Source organism: Vombatus ursinus, unplaced genomic scaffold (assembly GCF_900497805.2).
Source record: "Vombatus ursinus unplaced genomic scaffold, bare-nosed wombat genome assembly UNPS02009132.1, whole genome shotgun sequence".
In the NCBI taxonomy this organism is placed as follows: domain Eukaryota; kingdom Metazoa; phylum Chordata; class Mammalia; order Diprotodontia; family Vombatidae; genus Vombatus; species Vombatus ursinus.
Genome location: NW_020948910.1, coordinates 3492626 through 3511084, shown reverse-complemented (window position 1 = coordinate 3511084; position 18459 = coordinate 3492626). Strand labels below are relative to the sequence as shown.

The window sequence follows — 18459 nt, the reverse complement described above, 5'->3', positions numbered from 1 at the left end:
TGATAATAAATACACCCCCGCCCCAATCTCACCATTTATATAATATTTTAAGGTCAAGTGCTTTTCTCAGAACTACTCTGTGGCATAGGTTCTAAAAGTATTATAATCTTCATTTTATAGATGAGCAAACTGAGAGATGCTAGTCTCTCCTATTGCCCAAAGTATTAAATGATATTTAAGACAATATACATTTCACACAGGAAATGGCTAGTTAAGATTTATTGATTGATTGATTGATACCATTCTAGGTAGCTAAGCAGTTTGGTAGAGCAGGACATAGAGCTGGAGTCAGGAAAACCTGAGTTCAAATCCGGCCTCAGACACTGGCTGTGTAATCCTAGGCAAGTCACTTAACCTCGATTTGCCTCAGCTTCCACGTCTGTTAAATGAAGATAATAATAGCACTTAACTCTCAGGGTTGTTGTGAGGATTAAATGAGATAATAATTGCAAAGCACTTGGCACATTTTTGTTGTTCAGTTGTTTTCAGTATTGTCTGACTCTTCATGACCCCATTTGGGGTTTTATTGGCAAGGAAACTAGAGTGGTTTGCCATTTCCTTCTCCAGCTCATTTTACAGATGAGGACACTGAAGCATTCTGAGTTGAGGTGACTTGTCCAGGGTCACACAGCTAGGATTTGTTTGAGGTGGGGTTGAACTCTAGAAAATGAGTCTTCCTGTCTCCACGCCCAGCACTCTATTCATTATGCCACCTTGCTGCTCAGGTGTGGCACGTACTAAGTACTATATAAATGGTAGCTGGTATTTACTACTACTACTACTACTACTACTACTACTACTACTACTACTACCACCACCACTACTACCACCACCACCACCACCTTTCTTAGTATGTTCAAATTGATGTTGAGCCACTAATAAATATCCTTTGGAGTGACTTGCAAATCAAGTAGTCATTTGCCATTTTAATGGTTGAATTTTTAACTTTCTGGGAATATGTAACCCTTATTTGTATTGTTTTTGCATTCTCTAGAGTCCTAGCTTCTGATGCTAGGTTAGGGCAGGCAAAAATTAGACATGTTTTTTGTGATCCTTAGAGATACCACTGGAACCCGAGATTTCAAGGAATAAAAATGGAAACCATTGGGCTAACTGGAGTCTTTGAGCAGCAGTATGTGGGATGAAATGAAAAGCTTATGGGGATTTTGGACCTCTGCCATATCTCCTTGTCTCATTAGCTAGTCCCTTTGAGGCATAAAGGAGTTAATTTGATTGGCATGATTTACTTTTCACCAGGTAACCCTCATTTATTACTTTCTGGTATTTTGTCCTTTTCTAGGTGGTTATAAATTGATATTTTGTGTCCCAGGATTGATGCTACATTCTTGTTAATCAGTATTGTGCCATCCTTTCTGCTTTTCTAGACAGAATCACTGCATTTACCTTGTTTTTAATGGCTAGGAAGGTAGTGTGCTACAGTGTGCAGAGCATTAAACTTGGAGCCAGAAGACCTGACTCTGCCACTTAGGACTTGTATGATCATAAGCAAATGACTCAAGGCCCTGGGTCTCAATTTCCTCATCTGTAAAATTAGGATCTTGATCTGAAATGGCCTATTAAGCTTCCTTTCGACTGTACCCTATTGCTCTAGTATTTCTTTATTAATTGTCAGTAATATTGTTGGATAGCTCTTCAGGTATTTTGGTGTTATAATTTGGTTAAGTCCCTTTACACCATAGGCAGATAAGAGAGTTTATATTAAATGCCTACAAAACTAGAAACCTTGCTCCTCCCCACAAACAATCAAATAGCTTTGTTTTTACAGTTCCTTTATGCCGTAAAATCCAATACCATGGTATTGATTTTGGGGGGCAGGTTTCATATTGGGTTGAAAGGCAGGCATGTAACGTGAGAAGTGAGAGAACAAGGCAGAGAGCAGAAAAATCTCATTCATTATAGAACTGTAGTTTTCCCATTGAAGTCTTACATTATTTTGTTTGGTGGAATAAAACTGGGACAAGGCCCTGTCTTACCTGCTTTCATTCATGATTAACAATTTTATGAGGTTGTGTGTTAGTGGGCATCTCCAGAACCTCTCCCCCAGGAGTAGAGAGGGCAAACTCTCTTTTATTATCCATAGTGCCAAGCACATAGGAAAGCTCATTAAATATTAGTTGAATTGAAAATTATGTTCCTCATATTTTTTTAAAAAGTCATTACGTAAGATTTTTTTAAAGAAAAAGTCTAAACTGAGCTGCACACTGGCAAGATATACTATCTTTTAGTTTTGTTAGAAGATGACTTCTGACATTTCTGAACTTTTTCCCAGATCAAATTACCATGCATTGAGCTTATGTTGTGAAAATAGTAGACATGTGCTTGACTAAATAGATTATATTTGCTTTCACATGCTGGGTTTATTATTAAATTGATCTACACATGGAATTTGTCCTATTAAGCTTTTTGAGGAATAATTACTCCCATCCTAAAGTTTTATTTCAGTGAGCATATATTACATGAGTGCTATGTGCTGGTACTGTTAGGTGCTAGTATTTTTTTTTTTTGGTGGAGGGAGATGAGGGGTGAAGGAGGAAAATTTGAAGGGTCTCCATTTATCTTGGGAACTTTCCAGCTCCAAGTGAAGAAACTCTTCTTACTTGTGCAGACCTGCAACTGACTGCCTTGAATCTCGGAAAGATATTGTCTTATAAAGTTACCTGAAGGCATTGAGAGAGGTTAACAACAAGCATTTATTAAGCACCTACAGTTGTCCCTGCCAGTATAACATCAACAATAACAAAAATAGCATTTCTATAGAACTTTGCAAAAACACTTTACATATGTTCTATCATCTGATCCTCACAACCACCCTGTGAAGTAGGTAATATTTTTTACCCCAATTTTATCAAGATTTTCTCTGTTAAACATTTTATTTAGAATTTCTGAGGGGCAAGTTGGTGGGTCCAGTGGATAGAGTATCAGGTCTGGAAGACCCGGGTTCAAATCTAGCCTCACACACTTATTAACTGTGATCCTGGGCAAGTTACTTAATCACTGTTTGCCTCAGTTTCCTCATCTGTGAAATGGGGATTGTAATAACACTTATCTCCCAGGGCTGCTGTGAGGATCCTTAGATAATAAATGTAAAATGGTTGGCACAGTTCATGGCACATAGTAAGTGCTATGTATATGTTAGCTATCATTAAATCCAGCCTCAAGATATTTACTAGTCATGTTACCCTGGGTAAGTAACTTAACCTCTGTTTGTCTCAGCTTTCTCACCTGTGGGGGAAAATGAGGATTGTAATAGCATCTACTTCCCAAGGTTGTTATGAGGATCAAATGAGATAATAATTATAGAACACTTAGCATAATGCCTGACATGTAGTAAGTACTATATAAATGTTAGTTGTTGTTAGGTTATTATTATTATTACTATACCACAGAAACCTCCTTACCCTAGAAGTTCACTCCTTGACTAGAAGTATGGCACTCTCAGCCCCTTCAGCCCCTTACTCTTATTTCACTCTTTTTTCCTAGAACCTCTATTTCAAGACAAATGCTCAGGCTCGTCATACATTCATTGCTTTCCAGGCTCTATTTCTGACTCTCAGAATTTTTAAATGATATAGTAACTGGGAAAAAGGAAACGTTGATATTTGTGGTCAAGTAGGGAGTAATCAAGAAGGGAGAAGAGTTGACATTTGAGCAAATCCTTAGAAGATGGAATAGAGTTTGTTTAGTTGGAGGAGAGTAGGGAAGACATTCCTGAAGAAGAAAGGCAGGGAGAGAACATGGCTTGAACAAAGGTATGTATGAAGAAATGAGCATGGGAGAGAAAGAGAGAGAGAGACAGACAGACAGACAGACAGACTGTTGTTATATATGGGAATAAAAGATGGAAAGCAGTACCAGAGAAAGAGAAAGATATTGGGAATCCAAGCCTGAAGAATCTATTTTTTTATAACTATAAATTTAGACCACGTGTGGCCTCAAGGTCACAGGTTCTTCACTCCTGCTCTAGGATATTATGGCTCATGTCATAGATTACATGACTAGTAGGACTTTTAATGATCATTTTAATAGTAGACATATTTTTGTAATGGATGAATATGTACATATAATATATACACATGCATACATAAATATACATATATACACACGCACATGAATATATATATAACGTAGACTTACAAATATAGCTATACTCATGAACATGCATATATACATATACATACATTGTGTATAGTACACAATGTATGTATATACATACATATAGCTAAGTTCATTTGCTAGTTGTATTAGGAATTGTCAGCTTCTATGTAAACTCTTATTTTATTTTTATATTTTATAGAGTGGAAAACCACCAATCAAGGAAATGTTTACAGATCTCAAAGATGGAAGGAAGCTTTTGGATCTTCTAGAGGGACTCACAGGAACTTCACTGGTAAGAAAACTTGCACTTTAAGAATAAAGCAATGAATTGTTTCAAGCACTATTCATATGAGGGGAGTGAGTATAGGTAATTGCCATATTATTTTAGACATAAATGTAAGTGTATTTTTAGTGATTTTTTTCCCAAATTATTTTATAGAACAGCATTCCTTCTGTTATATTGAGAATTTCACTTTTGCCATTGATAAATGATTGTCAAGATATTAATAGTGTATTATCCCTATATAGAGAAAGAAAGTAATCATGGTACTGTAACTGTTTAGGGAGGGACCTAAGACTTAAATAAGGTCACGAAAACAGTTAAGGTTTAGAATTACAGAGGATAGATGAAATAGAATGGTTTCAGTATAGGTAGAATGATATATGTGGGCATATTTTAATACACTTTAAAAATATGTACACAATTCTACAACTAACCATCTGTGTCTATTTCAAAATACTTATTTTTTTCCTGAGAGTTATAAAATTAATGTTTTATTAAAATATTAATAAACTTCCTTTATGTCAGTCATTATATACTTACACGATACTACTTCTTATAAGTAATGGGATTATGTTCCACAGGCACACTTGATTGTATAAAATTTTGTTATAAGGTTAGGTAAAAATGTAGTATGCATCGTTAGAATTCCATGATGTGGATTCCTTTTGCCTGTGTCTTCACGCTGTCTTCCCTGCTTCCTTTCTTCCGTCTCTCTTCCTCGGCCACATGGTCCGTGACTCTTGGTTCCTTGTTGAAGCATGGGGAACGGAGAAGAAACTTCTCTCCATAAGGAAGGGTCCCCCTCACCCCCCAAGTCAGAGCCTACACAGAACTATGTAGCTAGCCTTTTGTTAACTTCACCATTTAGAACTTTTTTTAGTATTTAGATCCTAAGATTGTGGTTGTATTGGCAGCCAGACTTGGTCACGGATCCTGGCTTTCTGTCAAGAGGCCTTTCTACATGAATCAGTGTCACTGTGTCCTTTTTAGAGCCAGAAAGAGTACAGGGCATTTGGGTCTTTAACCCAGTGTGCTGAATTTAAAGGTTCTTGAATTTAAGCCGAGTGTGTGTGTGTGTGTGTGTGTGTGTGTAGGGGATGGAGGTGGGGGAGGGAGGGAAAGACCTGGTAAGTCTTGCATCCCTTCAGCAGCAAAGAAACAACAACATTCAGCATTTAGTTCACACAATTTTGGAGTAAGAAGAGATTTTAGAAGTCATCTAGTCTAAGCAATTCCAGAAAAAGGATCCTATATACAACATTCCTGACAAGGTGTCAATTAGCCTTTAGATTGACACTTTCAATAAGGGGAACTCCATACTTCCTGGGAAACTTCATTTCATTTTTTGATTATTGTAATTGTTAGGATTTAAAATTTTATTTTAATTATTTATCATTAATGATTGTATTTATTATGTAGCAAGTAATTACTTTAATTATTTTGATATCAGATGGCAACTGGAGTGAGCTTCTCCCCTGCTCCCCCTCATAGTAGGCACCTCAGATGTGGACTTTTTAAGAGTCTCACAGCCTCTGTTCCCTTTCCAGTAGGCCAATGTTCTCTTTCCCTTGTCCTCCATTTTAACTGAGAGCTCATTTCCTGTCCTGGGTGCTGGTTGTCCTGCTTGCCTTAGGCACAAGGATTCCTAGTTTGGTCCTGATCCTTCTCTTTATTTTGTTTCCTTCTCAAACACTATTCCCAGGTACTTATCCCTGAGAAGACAAGAATTTTCTCCTATTCACATTGTTTGCAGGTCCACCTTTGCTAAAAAGGAACTTTCTTCCCAAAGGATTTATTGAATACTATTATAGTTTAAGTATGTGCACTGAATAATGACCTATTTATTTAGATTAATACCTAACAAATTACTGTAATAGAAGTGTCTTTCTAAAATTGTATTTCTTTCTTTTTTTATTCCTTATATGAGAAGAAAACCAACCATAATTTTTGTTTCTGTTTTTATTTTCTAGCCTAAGGAACGTGGTTCCACAAGGGTACATGCTTTAAATAATGTCAACAGAGTTCTACAGGTTTTACATCAGAACAATGTAAGTATGGAATAGTACTTTGCAATTATTCCCTTTGTATGTGACTTGTTCTATCTCAGACCTGCACAACCTGTGTCCCACGGGTTTCTTATGACTCTCAGGTGGCTTGCTTCATGTCAAAGAATTTCAGGCGACCCATGAAAAATGTAGAAGGAAATGCAGAGGAATGTAGAAGGATGTAGATGTAGAAAAATGTAGAAGGAAATGTAGAGGAAATCCTTTGGCTTGCTGCAAGTGGCCCTCAAGCTATAAGCTCCCATGGACTGCAGGTTGTGCAGGCCTGTTCTATATGTTAAATGTATAGATGGTGTATCAGAGGTTCTACATTACAGGAGTTGTGATCTTTATTATAATCTATTGTATTTTATAAGTTTGGTAAGATAAACCTATCCTTTATCTCATATATCACATAAAGACAATGTACTAAAAATGTTTTAAAAGTATATTTTAAAAGAAATATATCTGATATACACTATCAACATTTAAATAAATATACACAAACTAGTAACATTTGTTAATGCAGCTCCCTAGGAGATACTTTATATGTGTATATATGAGCATGTGTATGCACTTTAAAAATATGCACATGCATATGTATGTATGTATATATGTATACATTTTAAAAATTCAAATGAGAATGTCCAGGAAAATGAAGGTGATTATTAAGTAATTTGGGGGATTATAAAAGGGAATAAATATAACATTTCTTGTTGAATTCTTATAAGACCTTCATCGCTCTTAGACAATATTGTTGACTTTTTTATGTAATAGCATATGCAATGAATCACCATTATTCTTAAATAACTGTTGTGCTAGCCAAGACTTGTGGGCGTTTAGGACTCTTCATGCCCACTGACATGTAAGAAAACATCCTTTAGTTTTGTGAAATCAAAAATTTGCTGTACCTCTGCAAGTATAATTATCATGTTTTGTTTTATTTTAAAAAAAGCACATTATCCTGTGTCTGTCTGTAAGTTATGAGAAAAATTAAGCTCATTTTGTATGACTCCTTATATAGTCATTTGCTTTAATAAGTAAGTAGAAAGTTGCTCTATTGTTGCTGAAATATTTCAAAAGATATATCATTTGAATGTAACAGTAGTGAAAATAGTGATAATTCCTCTCGGTGGGCACTGCTGCCATGGATGCAGATGCAACTGCTCTGGGCCTTTCATAAACAGTTTAATGAATTTCTTTAGCCATAAAACTTCAACATCTGGTGGTTAACTCTCTAGTGATGAGGCTTTTTAGATTTTTTTTCCCTAGATTAGTCTTTAGATGAGAGGCACGAAGTCTACCACTGGGCTATATTTTTAGTCTTTACAACTTGGGAAAGAAGGAAGGATATATCCTGAGCTGATAGAGTCTGAGAACTAGGAGTCAACTATGCATTGAAGTTAAGTATCCCATAGTATCTTAGTGGAGGCTCTAGTATTAAATATGTTTCAATAATAGCATTATTGACTTATAGTTTTTTCTCATATTACTCAAACCATTGGATCTTTGTTCGTGAAAAAGTCAAGGCATGTCTGATGTGTTGATTATTTTGTTTAAATGTGCATCTTTGTTACAAGAGGGTGTTTTGTTGAGTGTGAGGAGGAATGGATGAAATTGTTGAGAAGTGCCACCTTTGTTTTAAAAAAATCAATAAGATATTTAAAAAAGAGAGAAATACTCAAGAAAGTAAAATATTTTATTGACATAATTGACTTAAGGCCATTTATTTTTTTTCACAGGTAGAACTAGTAAACATAGGAGGAACTGATATTGTGGATGGAAATCACAAATTGACACTGGGCTTACTGTGGAGTATCATCTTGCACTGGCAGGTGGAGAAATTTTGGTCCATTTCCCTCCCTAAAAATAGTTATTTTTAGGAATATAAAAGACCTCCAAGCCTATGTTTTCTTTTTTCCTTCCCTATTTTTAAAAAGCATCTAACTTTTGAATAATAGAAGAAAGTTTGTCATATTTTAGATTAGAAGTTCTTAACCTTTTTTGTGTTTTGGACCTCTGCAGTAATTTGGTGAAGCCTAAGGACACCTTACAAAAAATATTCTAAAATGTATAAAATAGAATATGTAATATTAAAAAGGAAACCAATCACATTGAAATGCTATTAATATTAAATAAAGTTTATTTTTCTCAAAAGAAAAATATTTGAAAAATAAGTTTTTGGACCCCAGTTAAGAACTTCTATTTTATATTTTAATTTGTTTTGCTTTTGCATACATAGGTTTTATTCTTTGACCTCAGATTTTTTTGTTTAATTCAGGGAATAGTTCCCCTCCCTCCTTTCTTTTTTCTTTCTTCTTTCTTTCCTCCTTTTCTTTCTCCATCCCTTTCTGCAGCCTTCCCTCCCCTCTATTTCCCCCCTCCTTCTTACTGAAAACCAACTATTATGTTTTTTTTTAAAATGACTACTTTGTTATACCTGTGGTTTAAAAAAAAACAAAACAAAACATGTTGCTATATGATACATATGAGTTGGATGGTATTTGTTTATGAATGTAGCATGTTTTATTCAAGGAATTTTTCAAAATGACCAGGCAACTGTGCTTTTCTAATTAAATAGGTAAAAGATGTCATGAAAGATATCATGTCAGACCTACAGCAGACAAACAGTGAGAAGATTCTTCTGAGCTGGGTTCGGCAGTCAACCAGGCCTTACAGTCAGGTCAACGTTCTCAATTTCACCACAAGTTGGGCTGATGGGTTGGCCTTTAATGCCGTTCTCCATCGACACAAGTAAGAAATTTTACCCAGTTTTAGATCATAAAAACATAAGGTCATAGATTAAGAACTGGAGGGGGACTTAAGAGATCTTATAGGCCAAATCTATATGAAAGCATATAGTTTTCTTGGGTAATTATAGCCCCCTGCTCTCAGTTTTCCCACTTTGCCAAATAATTGTGATTAAGAAAACTACTAATGGGGATTTTTCTTGCATGAGAAAATGCCAAGGCCACAATATAGCTTCCATGATTTCTTCCACCTACTTTCTAATTTAAACAAAAAAAGTTGAAATGCTTGGCATGCTTTAATCCCACTCTTTAAACATCAGCCAGTCTTATGTGTAAACAATAGTTCTTGTTAGTTTCAAGTACTCTTATTGCCAAAAGTTTTTTTTTTTAAAACCATTTGAGGGGAATAAAAGGATTTCAGTGTCCTTGAAGAAATTTTTCTTTTTCTTCATAGATAATCAAGTAGCATTTAGGCTTAGACATTTGTTTTCAATTATATAACATCGTCTAAGTATCCATTTCCTCCTAAAATACAAAGTAGTTTTTAGTGTATATTTAAGTTTTTTTTAAAGTCAGCAAATTTTTAGTGTTTTAGACTAATAGAAATAATCAGTGGTTTCAAGGTTGTGATACTTCTGTAGTAACAGTAAAAATGAACCATTGTTTGTGCGTATATGTATACACCAACACACATATACACATACCCTTCAAATATGCCTTACATTCATTAGAGGGAAAAAGAGTTTATACAGAGTATATAAGGAAAGTAGACTTTTATTGTTGTTGTACAAATATTATAACTTTGAACTATTTTGTCTGTTTCTATCACATGTCATGTACTTAGCTACAGCAGATTTAATTGCATATCTAGAAAGAACCCTGATTTTAATCTTTTTCCTAAGTAACCTATTGTAGTCTTATAGTAAGTAATGAAAATACAGTTTTAAGGCAGAATGGGCTTCAGTTATCTTGTGATATTAATGATCATAAGGAAGGCAAAAATGTAGGAAAAAATGGTGGTAAAATATTTGATGTTTCCCTTAACGAGATCTGATGTGGACTTTGTTGTTGATAGGAAGGCTTCTTGGTAAGAACTGAAAAATAAAAATAAAGCATAACTGTATCACAACTTTATAGTTAGCACTTTGATCTAACATTTAAGACCCACATAAGTGTCTATTTAGATTTAAGATTCATTACAAGATTAATTATCCCTGTTTCATTTATGGGACAGAAGTAAAAATCAGTGGTAGCTAAGAAGTTATTCTGTTTCATATTGGCATCAAAAATAATGTACACAGTGATTTCCAGATTTTCTCATTCCCAGTGCCTTTATTTCAATTCCAGAAATTACGGTTTCTTTTCTTTCCTCTTCCTCCTCCTAACCTGTTCTTGCCATTCTTTTGTGCTGTTGTTTCTTCAGTGCATGTATATACACACATATACATATGTGTGTGTGTGTACACATATATAGCTATACATGTACATATTTGCAAATGCTTCTTATGAAGAAACTTCAAGATAGGTTTAGAACATGTACTTGTAGGTAGAACAAAAAGGTGTACAAGCAAAATCACTTCACCTCTCTGTATAGTATGCTCTGGTAGGTGCTGGGTGAGATAAAAATTCAGAAAAGACATAGCCCCACAATAAAAGTTATAGATTAGAAAGGAGATATAATATGTTATTTTCACAGATAACCATAACAAGAAATTAAATGCATAAGAAACATAAAAGCAAAGCGCATTGTTTGCTCCAGTAAGGGAATAGTCATTGTCCATTAACAACTCGAAGAGGTTGTTTTTTTTTTGTTTTTTTTTTTGGAGGAGGGTGATATTTTGAGTTGGTCTTTAAAATATGAATAGTCATTGAGCAAGTGGGGAGTGTTTTGTAAAAGGAAGACTATTCCAGGCATAGGGTACAGTACATCAAAAGAATGGACATGAGAAAGTATGATACCCTTTATGGGTTATGGTTAGCTAGAGATAGAGATGGGAAGATATAATAGTGGTAAGTTGTGGATAGTCTTGAATGTCAGGCAAAGATAAATGAATTTTATATAGTAGACAGTAAGGCCAACAAAGAGAACTGATCTCAAGAATGACATGACTAGATTGATGAAGGAAGAAATTTAGTATGACCACTGTATGATGCATTAATTGGAGGTGGAGACTGGAGCTGGGAAGACATGTTAATATGTTATTGTAATAGTCCAAATAAATGGTTTTAGAATTCAGTATGAATACCACGGTAGTGGTAATGGAGAGGAAGGGATAGATAGCCATGAAGAAAATTATGAAAGTCAATTCCATAGAGCTTGGCCACTGATTGGATGTGAGAAATGATGTAGAAGAGTCAAAGTTGACACTAATGTTTTGAACATGGTATAAAGGAAAATAGTGGTATAGTAAACAGAAGTTAGAAGGAGGAACAGTTGATTATTGCAGAAAATTATCCCATTAAGAGAAATAATTGGGCAGCTAAGGAAAATGGCAATTCACTCAGTAGGGATATAATCAGAGTTTTTTTCCCTTAGGGCCTGGATGCTCAGTAACTGTTGAGTGAATTAGTTTTTCTGATATATTTCTTTTTGAGAATTATGTTTAAATATTGGTTATACACATAGCTCATTCAAGATTTATAATATGTTTTATGATATTTTGATTATAGACAATAGTGATATAGAAAGCAAATTATTATTGTTTTTATTTTCAAGACCCCAAACAAACTTTATACTAGACTATAATAATAATTACATTGTCTTCTGTGTTGACCTTGTTTATCTTGTTTTTTCAGACCTGATCTCTTTAACTGGGATAGAGTTACTAAAATGTCCCCAGTTGAGCGACTGGAACATGCTTTTAGCAAGGCTCAAAAACATCTGGGTATTGAAAAGCTGTTAGATCCTGAAGGTACTGTGTAAGATTTTTATTTCTAATGTTTAAACATTTTAAGGCATTTTACAATTTGGAAAATTGGGCACAATTGCCATTCCTTTGAGAGGCATCATATTTTTGAGTATATTAAAATTTTTAACTTCAGTTTAGCAGTAACATACTCATGGGCCCTTAAATTTGAAAAGGAGTGCTCTAAAATATTTCTTCTTAGCTAATATAAGGACTGTTAAAAAAGGTTGAAGTATCCATTATAGTATTGTGCCATTTTTTTCTTATTTGTAATTATTCTCCTCCTGGGGAATAACCTTAACCTTTGGGAAAATATGATGATTAAACAGCTGTCTTCATATAATTTGGATAGGTGAGTTACATTTGTTTAATTTAATATGTAACTCCATGTGTTTCCATAGAGATTTTTTACCTAAAGTATTTTTCAACTATTCCTGCCATTTACTGAAATTACACACAGATTTCAAACAAAATGCTTTAGGGTTGATATTTTTTCAACTTCTTTATCGTAAATGAAGATGTTATTCACTCTCTGTTTCTTTGCAATTACAACATTGAGGTGAGGGGTGTGTGTGTGTGTGTGTGTGTGTGTGTGTGTGTGAGTAGGTGTGTATGTGTGTATAAAATGTACCATGTATAAATAACATAGAATATGAAATTTAAAAGTATAATTTTTTTGAAATTCCATAATTCACTACTTTTCTGACTATATGATATTTAGTGACAAAAAGTTATTTAATTTTGTTTACTACTGCCAAAAGTTTTGCTAAAAGAGCCAACATTCAACAGCTAATGTGGCTACTGTGAATGTGACCACATCTGCACACATGAATTAGGAATATTTTTGCATAATTTTCTTGGTGGGAAATAAATAAAATTACATATTTTTTATTTCTCGTATATCCCACAGAAGGGAAATTTAGTGAATTCTGTTATTTCAAAGAAGTAATTTATTAACTTCATGGGTTATTGGCTAGGTACAATTCATGTGCAAGCTGGTGGATTACTATTTCTAACTTTGAGTGATTACTCCAATATGTTCCATTCACACATTTCACATGAGAAGTCTAAGGTATTTCTTATTTCCTTCGATTTATAGATGTTGCTGTTCAGCTTCCTGACAAGAAATCCATAATTATGTATTTAACATCTTTGTTTGAGGTGCTTCCTCAGCAAGTCACCATGGAAGACATTCGGGAAGTCGAAACTCTTCCGAGGAGATATAAAAAAGAATGTGAAGAAGGAGAATTTACTGTGCAAGTAAGTGTGTGAGAATTCATAGATCTGGAAGGCGCTTTAAAGGTCAGTGTAGTCCAATCCTCCTCGTTATATATATGAGAATATTGAGTCTTGGAGTTGTCAAATTACAATGTTTTCTCCATTCAAGACAGCTAGGTGGCACAGTGGATACAGCTCTTCAGGAAGACCTGAATTCAAATTCAGCCTCAGGCATTTACTTAGTCATATGACCCTGAACAAATCATTTAACCTCTTTCTCAGTTTCCTCAAATGTAAAATAGGGAAAATAATAGCCTCTACCTACCAGAGTTATTTTAAAGATCAAATGAGTTAATAATTATAAAGCCTTTAGCACGGTGGCTGGCATCTTGTAGGCGCTGTAACAGTGTAACCATTATCATCATCACCATCATCATCCTCATTATTATTAAAATATTATCCACATACCTTGTAAGTGTCAGAGCTATTTACTAAGACTCCTAGATGAATATCTTTCTATACTACCATACTGGGTCTTCAATCTTCAACTTCTTTCTTGGTGTCCTAGTTTTCCCCCCAAAATAATAGAATTAAAAACAAAACAAAACAAAGTGCCATAAAAAATGATATAGACTTTTTTGCTTTTAACATAGTATATTCTGTTATTGTAATACTTGGGTTTTTTTTTTGTTTTTTTTTGTTTTTGTTTTTTTGTTGTTGTTGTTGTTTTTTTTTTTTAGTACTGGAATGCCAGCTACCCAGATCTCTGCTCACACAGCTACCACCTTAGTTCAAACTCTCATAATCATTCCTTTTGATTATTGCAGTAGTCTCTCAATTGGTCTCCTTGCCTCAAGTCTCACCACTCCAGTGCATTCTTCACACTGCTGCTAAAGTAATTTTCTTTAAGTGCAATTCTGCCCTTGTGACTTTTCTACTCAACTCATTCCACTGGCTTCCTATTAACCTCTAGGGTAAAATACAAACTTCTCTTGTCAACTTTTAAAGCCCTATACAGTCTTGTCCCAGTCTACCTTTCAGGACTCCTGTCCTCTGCTACCCAACCAAACTGGCCTTTTCTATGTATTTCTCATGACACTCCACCTTCCATCTCCTTCCTTGGAAGATCACCACACTTTTTTAATCTCCTAGAGTCCCCCTCTTTAAGATTCAGCTTTAGCTGAATCTTTCTTTCTTGGAAGCCATTTCTGATCCGCCCCCCCCACAATTGGCAATGATCTCTCCCAAACTATATTAAAGTCAATTAATTTGCATATTTGTATTACTAACTTGAAAATTATGCTCTGTATTTCTATACGCACTTGTCTCATCCATTAGATTATAAACTCATTGTGAATAGGGATTGTTTCATTCTTTGTATGTCTATCCCTACTGCCCAACACAAATGCATAGTAGGCTATTAATAAATACTTTTCTGGTTGATTTTTCTCTAAAATTACTATTGGTTCATGACCTCTATTTGGAAAGGAATGCAGCAAAACTGTGTATTTTTAAATAGAGGACTGCATCTGATGTCAGGAAGACTATGTCTCATACCTAGTAGATAATTTCTAGCTATGTGATCTAGGGCAATTTCAGTTTAATGCTGTTTGTTTGAGGATAAGTTACTTCTTTGAACTTTAATCTACTTATTTGCCAAATGGGATAATAATACCTGTAGCCCAGTAGTAAGGCTAAAATGAAATAATAAATGTGAAATGCTTTGAAAATCTTAAGGCAGGATATAAATGTCATCTGCTGATACTGTGGTTATTATGCCACCAACTACCATCACTATTACCACTACAACCTCCTATCATTTAGCATCAGTTTACTCAGAGGGAATTGTTCAACTTCCCAGCATTTTCAAATGAGTTCAATAAAATATTCAACAATATTTTGGTTGTTTTGACCTGTTGTTTTTTTTCCCCCCAAAAACTCAGTTTTAGCATGTTACAGGGTTTCCCACTTTTCCTCTGTGGTGAGGGAGGACATTTTAGAGATGCAGTAATAGAAATGATGTAGTTAGAGACTGAGTAATTTATATAAAGTTGCATAAAGAAAGATGCAAGCCTCAAACCCAAGTCTCTTGATTCCCAGCCCAGTATGATTTTCACTGTCCTACGTCGTCTCCATTCAATCTGGCTTCTTGTTTTAAAGCAGCTTCCTTGCATGAACTGCCAAAAAGGCTAGTGTTTATTGTCTGAAGTGATGCTCATTTTCAGGTATTGAATTTCCTTTTACCATTGAGCTTTTAAGTAGAGTGGTATGATCTACATGAATCAGTCAGGTGCTCACTTTGGGAGTTCTGCACTTTGATAATATCAGGGCTTTTTTTTTTCCACCTACTCTAGCCATGTGCTAGGGTTATTTGAGTTCTTAGTCCAGCAGGGTCCAACTTTACAGATGCCAATTAAAAAATGAGTCAAAATATTCAAACAACATAAAATGCTTTCAGCTTGTTTAGGATTACAACTTTTTATTTCATGGCAAAGACCCAATCTCTCATCTTGATTTACTCTTGCTCTTCCTTCCCCAGTCAAATAATAGTTTTTTCTCTGATCTTGCAAGGTCTTTGAAGTCAAAAGACATTTTGAAGGATTAGAAACTTCTTTTCTTCCAGGAATAAATCTATATATTGCTGTTATTCCCTACCCCCCCACCAGTTTTACTTATTTATTTTAATTGAGTATTTTTTTTTAATGAGGATTAAACAGAATTTATGAAGATCTTTTCCTTTCTTAGTTATCTTACTGTGAATTTATCCATGTAGAAATTTATCCTATTTTTTCACTGATCAGTTCTTTAATTCATAGAATCTTGTTTGGAAAGATCACCTAGGCAACCCATTGAAGAAATTTTGACAGGTTGTCATCCAGTCTATTTTTTTAATAATTCAAATTTTGAGAACTCATAAGAGAGTCACATTTATTTGTCAAATATTTTCAATCATTGGAATTTCTTCCATATAGTAAACTAAGGTCTCCCTCCTATAACTTTTTTTCTTTTGCACCTATTTTCCCCCTCAGTAGATTGATTAAATCTATTTCCTTTTCTTCATGATAACCTTTCAAATACTTAATGATAACTCATCATATTCCTTCAAATCTTCTCCTTTCCAGGTTAATCCTTGACAATCTCTTAAATCTTCTTTTATTGACATAATTTTCAGACCCTTCATGATTCTTCCTTCTACACTTCTTATGATGTGGTTTCAAACCATTGTATAATGTTGGCTTAAGGTTATGTTGAAGTCACTAAATGTTCCTTATTTATGAGTTTTTTAAAAAAAATAAATGGAGAATTTTGGAGGTACTCCTTCCCATCATATATGTTTCCAGGAGATTTTTAAAAAATCTAAATATAGGACTTTATCTCTAATAAGTTATGCCAGGTTAAGTTTCAGCCCATCCCACCTTGTCAGAATCTTTAAAAGTTCTGAGTTCGTTTTAAACAGTATTTACTATTACTTTCAACTTTATTTTACCTGTCAATTTGAATTGCATGCTTTTCCTGTATTCTTCAGAGACTTGGATAACAGTGTCAAACTCGAATGGGCCAAGTACAAGAGTCTTGTAATTTACTGTTGAGTTCTCTGTGATATCAGCCAATTAATCAATACTCCTTGGATTTGGTTGAGCAGCCAGTTATGAATCATTTTCATTATACTAATGTCGAATACTTATTTGTTTAATATTTATTTGTCCATGGTGCTTACAAGGATCTTTTGAGCCTTTTTTTTTCAAATACCTTGAATATATTAAAGCTAATATATCTGCTGTATTGTACTGGTATCTATCAGTCTAGGAACACTAACAGAAATGTAAATGAGGTGCATATCGGTTTTATCCTCACTTAGTGAACCCATTCCGGCTCCTGATCATCACTCTCTTCTCTTTGGAGTTCTCACAAACTATTTTTTCAAAAAAAAAAATCTATACTCTAGTTTTATCATAGGATACTAGGATTTAGCAGTGTAGATGAGCTGAAAGGTCATTTGATTACCACCTCCTCATTTTATAGGTGAGGAGATTGAAGCCCAGACAGGTAAATAACTGGATTAAGGTAATAAGCCTAGTTAATGGCAGAACTAGAACTCCTAATTCCAAGTTGAATGTTTTGTGCATGTATCTGCTCCTAAGCACAATACTCTGCATGTAGTAAGGGCTTAATAAATACTTATTGCCCATTTGTTTCCATTCTCCACACTTTGTTTTTTCCTTTGATATTTTTCTGGTGAAGTTTCAGTTAATTCTGGAATTTAACTTTTCCTTCATTCTCAAAAGTTTATGCTGCTCTTTCGGATTTGTCTTTGGTTTTGTGCCTTCCATCTTTTGTTATGTGTCTTTTCAAGCTTTCATTTCATCTGCCTGCTCCTTGGGTACTCCCATTTATTGTAATCAAGTAACATTTTATTCGCTGTCTTCTTGTTGCCTGATTCTGTCAATACAACAACAAAAAGGAAGTAGTCCCTACTCTCAAGAAGCTCACAGTCAAGCTAGGTAGATAACATGCATTTATATAGATATATACCAAATAGATATAAGGTAATTTTGGAGTCAGAGCACTAGTGCTTTGGGAGATGTGGAAAGACTTTATGTTGATGGTGTCTCTTCAGCTTTGTACTGAAGAGAACTGGATTCTAAGAGGCACAAGTGAGAAGACAAGGGGGAAGAGCATTTTAGGCATAGGGATAGCAAGTGCCAAAGCAAAGAGATGGGAAATGGAGTTCTGTGCATAAGAAACAGAAGGACAGTTTGTTGGATTGTAGATTATGTGAAGAGGAATGATTTAATAAGGCTGGGTCAGGTTTTAAAGGACTTTAAATGACATCTAGAAGGGTTTGTATTTGATCTTAGGGATAATAAGGGAGTCAGTGGAATTTGCTGAATAAGGGAGAATTTGGAGGATTGTTTGATGTAGAGAGAGGCATGAGGCAAGGAGATCAATTGGGGATCTAGGCAATAGAAATTGAGGGTCTGAATTTAGTTGGTGGCTGTGTGAAATAGAGAGAAGTTGTTGAATGTAAGAGATCTGTTCAAAGGTAGAAACAAGATTTGACATTTGAGGTGAGTGACTTGAATGATATCCCAGTGATGTATTTGGATGACAAGATGGTTGTTGGTATTCTTGACAGAATAAGG

At 34.6% G+C, this 18459-nt stretch overlaps 1 protein-coding gene across 10 annotated transcripts in view; it reads left to right on the top strand.

The window, feature by feature from the left end:
- The window catches only part of UTRN (utrophin), a 620052-nt gene that overhangs the window by 170857 nt on the left and 430736 nt on the right, over positions 1-18459 (top strand). For all 10 annotated transcript variants that reach the window (XM_027850670.1, XM_027850661.1, XM_027850663.1 and 7 more), the window contains 6 exons: positions 4316-4408; positions 6370-6447; positions 8184-8276; positions 9023-9195; positions 11988-12103; positions 13197-13357. In XM_027850670.1, coding sequence (XP_027706471.1) covers positions 4316-4408; positions 6370-6447; positions 8184-8276; positions 9023-9195; positions 11988-12103; positions 13197-13357 — 714 coding nt within the window. The remainder of the gene's footprint in view (positions 1-4315; positions 4409-6369; positions 6448-8183; positions 8277-9022; positions 9196-11987; positions 12104-13196; positions 13358-18459) is intronic.